Source organism: Trachymyrmex septentrionalis, unplaced genomic scaffold (genome assembly GCF_001594115.1).
Source record: "Trachymyrmex septentrionalis isolate Tsep2-gDNA-1 unplaced genomic scaffold, Tsep1.0 scaffold126, whole genome shotgun sequence".
NCBI classification, from domain to species: domain Eukaryota; kingdom Metazoa; phylum Arthropoda; class Insecta; order Hymenoptera; family Formicidae; genus Trachymyrmex; species Trachymyrmex septentrionalis.
Genome location: NW_017304395.1, coordinates 278,088 through 289,209, shown reverse-complemented (window position 1 = coordinate 289,209; position 11,122 = coordinate 278,088). Strand labels below are relative to the sequence as shown.

At 32.3% G+C, this 11,122-nt stretch overlaps 3 protein-coding genes across 3 annotated transcripts; 1 reads left to right on the top strand and 2 right to left on the bottom strand.

Annotated features, from left to right (window-relative positions):
• Nucleotides 1–1,100: 1,100 nt before the first annotated feature.
• Nucleotides 1,101–2,724, bottom strand: LOC108756208 (inhibitor of growth protein 1). Its single transcript, XM_018499834.1, has 3 exons — nt 2,467–2,724; nt 1,781–1,984; nt 1,101–1,694 (listed from the first exon to the last, which is right to left on the bottom strand). Exons 1-3 carry the CDS (start codon nt 2,600–2,602, stop codon nt 1,114–1,116), a joined length of 921 nt encoding a protein of 306 aa, XP_018355336.1. The 5' UTR covers nt 2,603–2,724; the 3' UTR covers nt 1,101–1,113.
• A 1,336-nt stretch (nt 2,725–4,060) lies between these two features.
• Nucleotides 4,061–8,224, top strand: LOC108755666. Its single transcript, XM_018498808.1, has 6 exons — nt 4,061–4,231; nt 4,457–4,598; nt 4,716–4,802; nt 4,894–5,275; nt 7,762–7,811; nt 7,971–8,224. Exons 1-6 carry the CDS (start codon nt 4,220–4,222, stop codon nt 8,222–8,224), a joined length of 927 nt encoding a protein of 308 aa, XP_018354310.1. The 5' UTR covers nt 4,061–4,219.
• Nucleotides 8,225–8,347: 123 nt separating this feature from the next.
• On the bottom strand, nt 8,348–10,087 carry LOC108755658. Its single transcript, XM_018498796.1, has 5 exons — nt 10,014–10,087; nt 9,694–9,882; nt 9,459–9,612; nt 9,140–9,374; nt 8,348–9,058 (listed from the first exon to the last, which is right to left on the bottom strand). The coding sequence occupies exons 2-5, from the start codon at nt 9,824–9,826 to the stop codon at nt 8,348–8,350; spliced, it is 1,233 nt and encodes a 410-aa protein (XP_018354298.1). The 5' UTR covers nt 9,827–9,882; nt 10,014–10,087.
• Between the last annotated feature and the right edge of the window lie 1,035 nt (nt 10,088–11,122).

Here is an 11,122-nt window from a genome sequence, read left to right as displayed (position 1 = left end):
ATCTATTGGTTCCACCATGAATTTATTGTTCTTGGATTGAAAACTATTTAGTAGAAAATTCATTATTAGATTAACTTGTAGTCATTATAAAACAATGATTTTAGAATTTGTCTTCAAGTTTCATTGAGATGAGCATTTAAACCTTATTTATTATTTAATAAAAAAAAATAAATATTTGGCAATAAATTCTTCATATAATTATAAGAATAAGGTCGCGTACTAATAGAAAAATACAGGATATGTTGAATTTTTTAATTATAGAAGTTAGATTTGATGATCATTGAAACCATAAGGTGTGGAAATCGTAATATGAGATACCCAGGGTATTCCTAATATGAAATAACTCATGCTCCTATGTTAAAATCGTTAGTGAAAATCGTTGCTAAAGTATAAATGTTATTGTACAAATAAAAAAAGACAAACAGAATGAACGTCGAGTGCCTATATCTACAATGCTTGATTCCAACTACCTGAAAACGAGTTCTAAGTATAATCTATCGCATGCTCATTTTTCGCGCACGCTAGCTGTGTTTGTTTGTATTTTAGAAACATTAGTTTTTTAATTGCAATACTGATATACTTTGCGTTTCACTATCGATTTCTCAAGGCATCTCATTAGGAGCACAATTTTTTGACTTTGCGATTTGCTCACTTTTTACATTTCTTTATAATTTTTAAAAACAAATGAAATTCGAATTAAATTTTATGTAACGTTATCTAAAAGCTTATTAAATTCCCTTCAAAATGACCTATTATTTTTTTAAATTCTGCCTATAGACTTCTAGCATTTATCCAAAATAAACTCGGTATCTCATAAGGGCCTTTTCTCCCTCCCCCCTCCCTCTCTACACGCGCGCGCGCGTATGTACAATCATAAATATATATATTCATTTTTTATAATTTAAATGCAAAAAATATAATGTCCTCTGATTATAATTCTACAATAAAATTACAATTTCATGGAGAAAAAACAAAAAAATATAACGAAAATTTTTTTTTATAGATTATAGTTCAAATTCATATCTACAATCGAAATTAAAAATTATTTTACGATCTCGATTAAGTCCAATTAAATTTTGTGAAATTTTTAAATTTTTCTTCGCCATGTTCTTGCTATGACTTCTCTTCTTTTTCTTTATTGTATCTTTCTAATTCTTTAAGGAATTGCGCCTTGGGTTTCATGACGTTAGGTCTATCACCGCGACACTTGGGACAAAACCATTTACCCTTAGGTTTTGTCGTCAAAGAAACGCAGGAAAAATGAAACCATTCGATGGGACATAGATCGTTATCACAAAGGATCATCTCGCCGTACGATATCTGATCGCACAGGCAGTAAGTTGGCTCATCGGGATCTATAGCGAGATCATCTTCTGGTGGCGGCGGAGTATCCTCACGATGCTGGTTTTGTTGATTGCCTTGCCGAGATTTTCGCTTCTTCTTTTTACCAGTAGCCGCCGCTGCTGTCTTTTTCTGATTTCCATTAGTTGTATTGGATAATGTCGAAGATCTTGTTTCTGTCATTCCAACCATCATGTCCATAGAATGAGCTGATTCTATCAAGGTTTCAGTTCTTGTTCTTCTTGCACGTTTTGGCTGACGTTCCGAGTTGTTTGCATGGCTCGCATTATTTGAACTGTTGTTTATATTTGATTCACGGACTGATTCTGAGCTTTCTTGTTCCTTTCCAAAGTCTATAAGATGAGAAATAGATATTGATATCTAAAATTAATCAACTTATATCAATTTATTAATGTCAGAAATTTGCAAAATATCATACCTAAATTTCGATAATCTACTTCTAACTGCCTAGATTTATTCTCAATAAGATCTTGCACTTGCTGAACAATCTGTAATTTCTCGTCTCCTATTTCCTGTGCTGCAATTAGAGCTTGCTGTACTTTCATCAATGCTCTTCTTTTCACTATAGGATCTGTGTCATTTCGTAATACCTCTTGTTGTTGATCCACTTCATGTAGATATGCTGTAAAAAAAATCATCAAGACATGGTAAACAACAATATCAACTACGATTTACAGTTACAATAATTATCTCAAAAAACAATGTTAAAAACGTGATCAAAATCCTGAATAAAATGTAATACAACTTTTTTTATTTCTTCAATCTACAATTGAAAGGTCTTCTCACAGATTTCAATACTGTTGCTGATATTTATTATTTTTCTAAGTTTGAATAACACAAATGTTCAAGAAACAGTCCAAGGAAATTTAAGTTACTTTGAATAATTTTTATTGCGCTGTCTAAAACATATTATATTTATAAATCATACTAATATTGTATAAAGCTATCAAAGATCTCTGCAAATTGTAAATAGTGTAAATGATCCAGTATATGTCTATCGGAAAAAGCAATGTGGAAAATCTACTAGAAATCACAAAAAAGCAACGAGTATTGTTGGACCGATTATTGCTCCAAAAGAAACTTTTAAAATTCGATCGAACTTACTTTGACAAGTAGCATCGAGCTCTCGTAATCGGGAGACGTGCCTCTGCAAGTCATTTGGCAGATTTTCCACGCAATCCAAATAGTTTTCGATATAGGTCGCTGAATAAAGTGCTTCGACCACTGCCTGATTTAACATCGCCGCGTCGCCGTTCCCTTCTTTTTTCCTTCGGCCTTTTTCGGTGATGTATGTACAACAAAACCGTCAAAGCAACATGAAATAACAGCCGGGGCTCCCAAACTTCTATATGTTGAAGTTGATCCCCGTCGCCTCCGTTGGTTTGTGGTGCCACCTGAAGTGAGTCTGTCAAAAAGGAGGAACTAAAAATCAATATGGCGTTAAGCCGCCATATCATTTAAATGTGTCATCTAGAGTGAACAAGGGTATCGATTTTCTAACTTTTATCATGGTGAAAATGTGAGTCATCTCACATCGCGTGATTCCCTAACCGTCATCATGATGCAATTGCAAGCAATCTCACGGGAGTTCGTTCGACAAGAAATTTCTTGTCGAATGACGAGATCCGAGAAAGAAAGACTGAAAAATAGAGCGAAAGAGGAACTACAACCGACTGAATTGACAATTTTAAGGTTAAATATGTAATTTTGCACAGTCCAAAGACAAAAATAAAATCAAATAGCAATATACATGGTAGCAATTTTGTTGCTGCATGAAGAGGGTGAAAAGACTTTTGAACCACATATATGAAAATTACACGAAGAATACTTAGAGATATTCATTTTCAACAGGATTGACTTTGTAAATAATGGTTGTATTGTAAATAAAAATTTTAAATAAAAATTTTCAACAGGATTGACTTTGTAAGCTATGCTTACGTGCGAAAAGTTATGTATTACTTTGGTTATGTATCACTCACATCTGTGCAAAATGCGAATTTCATTCTCGTGAGCATAGCGATATTATATTTTCACTATGCTTACAGCCAATCGCGCGTATTTTTTTACGTAAGATGAAAGCGCGAGAAGTGAGAATATTCAGCGATGATACGCAATCGACCCTCAGAACAAAAGGAGCCAAAATTTCTTTGTCCTTATTGGTGAAATTTTAATCTTTAATCTTTAATCTCAATCTTCAATGCATAGTCTGATTTCGGCCTTACGCTATTAGCGGAGAGCACATACTCTTGCATAATGCATAACACATAAGGCATAAGAAAATGAACCAAAGTGCTTTGTTTCCTTTCTTTCCGTAAAATAAAGGACTCTTGATTTTCTTATGCCTCATGTTTTATGCGTTACGTAAGAATCTGTGCTTCCCGCTTTAGGGCCATTCCATACAACTTGCATAGCCGCACAAACATATGCATAAAGAAAATCATCCAATCGTATTTTATGTTTGGCTTTATGACAGAAATGTGATTGGATAATTTTCTATATGCATATGGTTATGCGGCTATGCAAGTTGTGTGGAATGGTCCTTAGGGGTCATCTAGGGCTGTAGTCAAAGTCTCGCTACAAATGATTTGAAGCGTATGATGGACCAATTAGAAGAAAGAATTTTACAAACTGACCAATTAAAAGTTGCTTTAAAGCGTTTGCAGCATCGTGTTGACGGTACTCTAGATAAAACGGTTTTAGTGAAGAGCGTTGAACGCTGGCTTTGTTTACGGCGGAGTGGGAAGTCTTCGCCAGCAAAGCTTTGCTGCGTGAAATTGTACTTCTAAAGAAGTTGAATTTGTCTAACAATTAGCGTCGTCGCTAAATCTTTGTTAACCATTCCGATTTGAAATAAAAAATGGACTCTGACGTACGTAAAATATTAATTCTTACATCTTCTATATTTTGCGATTCAATAATATCGTACAAACCAAATCTATCTTAAATTTATATATATTGTGATCTTTCAATTTTACAAGGACTGAAAGATTATAATTAGTTAAAACATATGAAAATTAGAGGTAACAATAACAACACTAACAAATTAGAAATATTTTACAAATATTTGTAGTATTAAATTTAATATATTTTTTAGAATGAATCCCTTAATCTCGTACAAACGTGCGGGTTATGTGAAATGATCTGCGAACAAGCAGAAATTGGGAAACATGCTTGTTTAAAAGGCTATACACAATACATAACTGAACCTGATACATTATATTTTTATCCTTTATTAGGTAAATTAGATCTTATAACTGTTATATATTAAAAGTTAAACATTTTATTGTATTTATTATTTAATATATATTTTTATTTATTATTTAATTTAATACATATTATTTAATACTTTATAGATGATGGAGTGACTGTAATAAAAAGCAGAGTGTCAAGCATAGATAAAAAACAAATAATAACAGTGCAATTACCCAAGAAAAATACAGGTAATAAACTTGATAATAATTGTTTCAAAATAATGTGAAAATCTTTTTTATTATTTCTAATGTATTTAATATATGTTTCTTTTGTATTTAGATTTTGTTATGCCGATACACTTATCTGAGCCAAATTCTTGTGAGAAACGAAGAAATTCAGATGAAGGCTTAAAAACAAAACTTAGTCATGATGATGAAGAAACTCTCATTTTAGAAGTTCAGTTACGAGAGCCTCTTTGGAATTATAAACTTCCATTATCACAACGCAACTTAAAAATTACAAAAAAATTATGGCAAGAAGTAGCAAATGCTTTAAATGGGAAAATTACAGTCAATGAAGTCAAAACAAAATTTAAAAGCTTACATGATACATACCGACGAATAATTAGATTAGAAACAAGCGCCAGTGCTCGAAAAAATGGAAAGAAATGGCTTCATTATGATTCAATGGAATTTTTACGAGATTCTTGCTTGTTGAAAACGTAAGAATTATATATTTTATATAAATGATGACAAAAATAGTATAAGTACTAAATCAAAGGACTCTTTCTATATAAACTAAATGACAATAAGTAACAGGCAAAGTAAGAGTCAACACGTTTCTTTAAAATTAACAAAAGAATATATTTCAAACCACAAAGGCAAAATTATATAACGTTACAAGTTTCGGCTCCAGGATTGAGCCCTCTTCAGACATTAGCATAACGCATAAATCGCAGAACAACAACAAACATCGGAAAACATGGAAAACAAAAAATTATATTGGCGACGCTGTGTACAGAAAGTTATATTGTAGTGACGGATCACTTCCGAGAGTCTATGGATTGCCGAAGATTCATAAACCTGGCTGTCCTCTAAGGGTTATCGTCTCTTCGATGGGTAGCCCGCTGTATTCATTGGCTACATATTTGCATAACATATTATACAAATCCATTCCCAAAGCGAATAGTTACATTAAAAATAGTTTCGAATTAGTCGATAAATTAAAAGGGTTACACATTACAGATGAATACAAATTAATTTCATTGGATGTTAAATCTTTGTTCACGAATGTTCCAATGGGGATATCGGTCAACTGTGTCGATGAACAGTGGGATTCTATTTCCAGAGATTGCCCTCTTTCCCAGGGAAGAGTTTCTGGGAGCGATAAAGTTTATTCTCGACTCCACATTTTTTTCATTTAACAATGTAATTTATAGACAAAGCTTCGGCACTCCCATGGGCTCTCCTTTATCTCCTGTAATAGTGGACTTGGTGATGAGGAGACTTGAGACAGTGTCCTTGATGTCGTTGGACTTGGAGGTAGTATTTTATTTCAGATACGTGGATGACATTTGCACTGCGGTTGTTCCCTCGAAAATTGATTCGGTATTAGAAAAGTTTAACTCATTCCACCCGCGTTTGCAATTTACTTCTGAAGTGGGGGGAGACAAAATTAATTTTCTAGATGTTACCATATCTATTAATGAGAACGGGTTTGGTTTTGACTGGTACAGTAAGCCGATCTTTTCAGGGAGATTTCTGAATTTTAATTCTAACCATCCTATGGCACAAAAGAGGGACGATTCTTTCACTGGTTGACAGAGCCTTTTTTCTATCTTTAGACTTTAGGTTTCATACACGGAATTTTACGTTTATTATCAACATTTTATTAGACAATGACTATCCACTGTCCTTCATTTTTGACACAGTCAATCAACGTATAAAAAGTTTGATTAGAAACAGACACACAACACATAGAGTTTTGGCTGACAATGACAGGGAGAATGAGTCTGTTTCTTGGCTTACGGTGCCATTCATCCCCTTCCACACGGAGAAATTCAAACGCTTCAGAAAAAAACGACATCAGGGTATCTTTCCGTAGTCTCAATAAACTGAACAAATATATCAAAGTACAGAAAGATATTTGTCCATATACTTCGAAAAGCAATGTGGTCTACAGGATTTCGTGTGAAGATTGTGATGCTTCGTGGGACAGACGAGCAGAAGATTGAAAACCAGGATTGCTGAACATCGCAATCACATTAGATACAATACTTCTGGGCGTTCTGTCATAACTGAGCATAGGAGACAGCTGGATCACGAGTTCCAATGGGACGAAGTCGTAATTTTGGACGAGGAGCCTTGTTACCGGAGACGTTTGGTTTCCGAGATGCTCAATATCAAAAAGCAGAAGAATGGTCTGAATTTACAGACTGACACCGATGGCCTTCACAAGGCTTACATCCCCATCATAAATAAAGTTTGACTTTCTGATGCTAACAGTTTGTTTCCTCACTCAGTCTGTTTTGATCCGCACTGCTGAACATACATAGTGGCCGTCGTGCGATGTCTGTCTTGCACAACTGCGTTCTTTCTTTCGAGATATATTCAGAAAGTTCTTTGTTCACTTTGGACACACTCGTTTGTATTGTTTTTTTTACACATGATTTCTGGTGAGTTTTGAGTATTATTTTTTATTATTATTTTTATTAGATTTCCGGTATGTTAATTCATTTACGCGTAGATCTTTTTGTGTACAGTTTTGTTGAAGTTTTTCTTCTTATCAACTAGAGCTTTGCCAAAATTTTCAATACATTTGATGGTTCAACCATACAGAAATAATGTCGAAACTCTACATCAAGACTCACCCGAACTGTGAATGATATGAATGTATGATAATTTACGATGTTTGTTGTTGTTCTGCGATTTATGCGTTATGCTAATGTCTGAAGAGATTTTTGATCACATTTAAATATAATATCCTATTGTAAAACCTGCATAATCAAAACTTGTGTGATCAAAAATTAAGTATTTTAATATGTAGATCTCAGAAATATTCTTTTTTTTAGTATTATGTAACTATATGTTAACATTGAAAATGATCTGAATGTATTGGTCGAAACATTTGTTACATTTATATAGATCAACTTGCTATTGCACTCTTAACCCTTGACATTTTAATAATTGATAATTTTAATATTTACAGCACCAGTAATATTGAGATAGATGATTTTGAAGATGTTGAAAATGAATCAAGTATGTATTGATTGAACATAAAATGCATATTCTCTAATATTGTACAAATATTGTATTAAAACTATAAATATAAAAGAACATAAAACTATCAATTTTCTATTCTATTAGTGAATATTAGGACACAGTAATGTGACTTATTTTATTATTTACTCTTTTCAGATAGTGGGCCTCGCAATAAAAGAAAGAAGAGTAATTTTGAGAAGTCTGCTAGTGCAATAGACAAAATTGCAAACGCATTGTGTGACAATAACGACGTACCTGTTAATCTTCCGCCTATTCCAGTTCCAGATGAAATTGATGCCTTTTTGTCAATGTTAGGATGCCAGCTGCGAGAATTAGGGTTACGCAAACGGCGAAAAATAATGAAAAAGTTTTTGGATATAATATATGATGCTTTGGCAGAACATACATAATTTTTACTTATTATATTATTTTATCTTTAACATTGTATTTTTTTTTATTAAGTATTAATATCATTAAATACATTAATTAAATATAATTAAGTACATAAAATTTATAAATTAAAGTCTATAATATTAACAGTGATCAAATTGTGATGATATAGCTCCCTCATTGTTAAAATATTGACAAAATTCTTCTCGAATTTGTTTAGCTTGACGACTACTGGTATTAGTACCGCATTTAGTTATATCACGAAGTGCACTATTTTCAGTATATTTTCTCCAAGAACCAGGAATTAAATCATTTGAATCATCTTGATCAATCATTGATGGAGGTACGTATTGATTCTCCTCGACATCTTGCAAGCGAAGCCAATTGTGGAGACATATTATTGCTTGAACTATTTTCATTGTTTGTTTAACATTACAAATGATTGGTCGTCTCAAAATTTTCCACCTACTCACTAAAATGCCAAAAGTGTTTTCAATTGTCCTTCTAGCACGACTAAGACGATAATTAAAGATTATTCGATCTTGAGTTAGATTTTCTCTTCCCGGATAAGGTCGAAGTAAGTAATCTGATAATTGAAACGCTTCATCTCCCACAAGTATGTAGGGTAAAGGTTGTCCATCCGACGTAATAGGTTCTGGTTCTGGTAAATTCATTTGTTTATTATGAAAAGATTGTCCAATCAAGGAACCTTTAAAGATGCTACCATCACTACGTTGACCATAAGTTCCAATGTCCACAAATGTAAAAATATACTTTGCATTACATATTCCAAGCAAAACAACACTGTGATTATTTTTGTAATTGAAATATGATGAACTCGAATCATTAGGACACTGAAAAAATAAATAGCTATTTAGTTTTTATATTTATAATATTTAACTCGTATTAACAATGCAATACATAATAGTATATACCTGCATCAAAATATGTTTTCCATCAATTGCTCCGACGCAATGTTTAAAATTCCATAATTCTTCAAAATCATGTGCAATGTTCAACCAATCTTCTTTTGCTAAAGAAGATGGAAGTACTTGCTGTTGAAGATTATTCCATATAGCATTACATGTTTCTTCAATAATATCATTCACAGTTGTCAAGCTATTGGGATATTGATAAGACAGAGAAGTAGAATCACCAGATGCCAAAAATCTGATACAATAAAAATTATAATTAATTTATTAATATATTTAAAAACAAAACAAATAATGTAACTAAATAATTTTTTAGATTAACCTTATTGTCATTGATAACAGTTCTTTGGCAGAAATTGGCTCTTGAATTATTGTTTGTTTGGTAATTTGAGGAGCAACTAAAAGTAATAATTCTTCAAATTGTGTTGCCGTCATGCAAAAATAGTTCTTGAATTGACTTTCGTTTAATGACACGACTGGAAAAATTGAGTGATAAAATCCATGAATATGGCGTTTTTTAAATATTGGTTCAACACAAAAACGTTTTTCATGATAACCTTTTTCCATTTCTTTTTGAAATTCATGAACTGCTAACATTGCAAGCATTTTTTTTCGCTTATTTTCTAGTTTTTTATTCATGATTGTCGTATATTCATTTAGCCATGCATGATACTTGTATATAAATGACATTTTTAATATTAATACAAGTATACTACATTAATGCTCGTCACTTTTTGATGTGTGATCTGAAAAAAATATTATAGGTTTTTTAACTGAACTAATTTAAAAAGTTTATCTTCCCGCCTTCAAATTAAAAAGAGAAAGAATAATTCTAAATTGAAAGATATTCTGATTTTACTACTCTTTATATACATACTATACATATAGAGCGGAATCCATAGACGTTGGCCAAGATTCGAGATAGGATAAAAATTAGTGCATGAACCAATCAGAAAACTATATTAGCATCTATAAAGCCGGTTCTACGGCCGGTATTCATAGGCAAATCTTATATTCAAGACCCTCTTAAGTACAGTGGCTCTTGCACACCACGCGCGATGCGCGACACGTGATACGCGACATCCAGGTTGTCTTCACTTGAGTGCATCTATGTATCATTTTATCCTTGTTGTTCACCGAATGTTAAACGAGAATAAATAATACATGGATGCACCCATAAATTTCCGAACACAGTCCAATAAACATATATGTAATTTTTCCAGTAGAGATTGTGTAAGATGTTTTATTACATATATCAAAATTAAGTATACAAGGGTATCAATCATGAAACTTTATCTCTAGGATGAAAAATAAAAAGTGAAATTTTTACCATTAAAATTAATGGAGAAATTTTTTATTTTTCACTTTCCATCCTAAAGATAAAGTTTCATGATTGATACCAAGATTACATTTTTCAATTAATTCTGCTTTTTGTGCAGCCATACGCAGTTCGACTCATTCGCTTGTCACGTACGAGAAATGTTCAACTTCGCCTAATTTTTGCTGCGATATCGCGATACCAGTGTTGTTAGATGGGTCGAGTTTCAGACGCATATGCGTCCAATGTAGCTTCAGTAACGTACCGGTCACTAGTAAATAGGAGATCATTAGTCGCCTATGTAAAATTTTTTCCAAAAATGTTGAAAATTTTAATATATTTTACATATTTTACATATGTATATAAATATATTATATATATTGTGTATAGATACATTTATAGAAATATATTATATATATTTATATATATGTATATATACGTATATAAAATATGTAAAATACAATTTTCAACATTTTTAACTCTAAACGACTAATGATCTCCTATTTACTAATGACCGGTACGTTACTGAAGCTACATTGGACGCGCATACGTCTGAAACCCAATTCGTCTAACAAAACGCACGATACTTGGAAAAATTATATATACTTATTGGACTGCGTTCGAAAATTTATCCGAGTGCACCTATGTATTATTTATTCTCGTTTAAC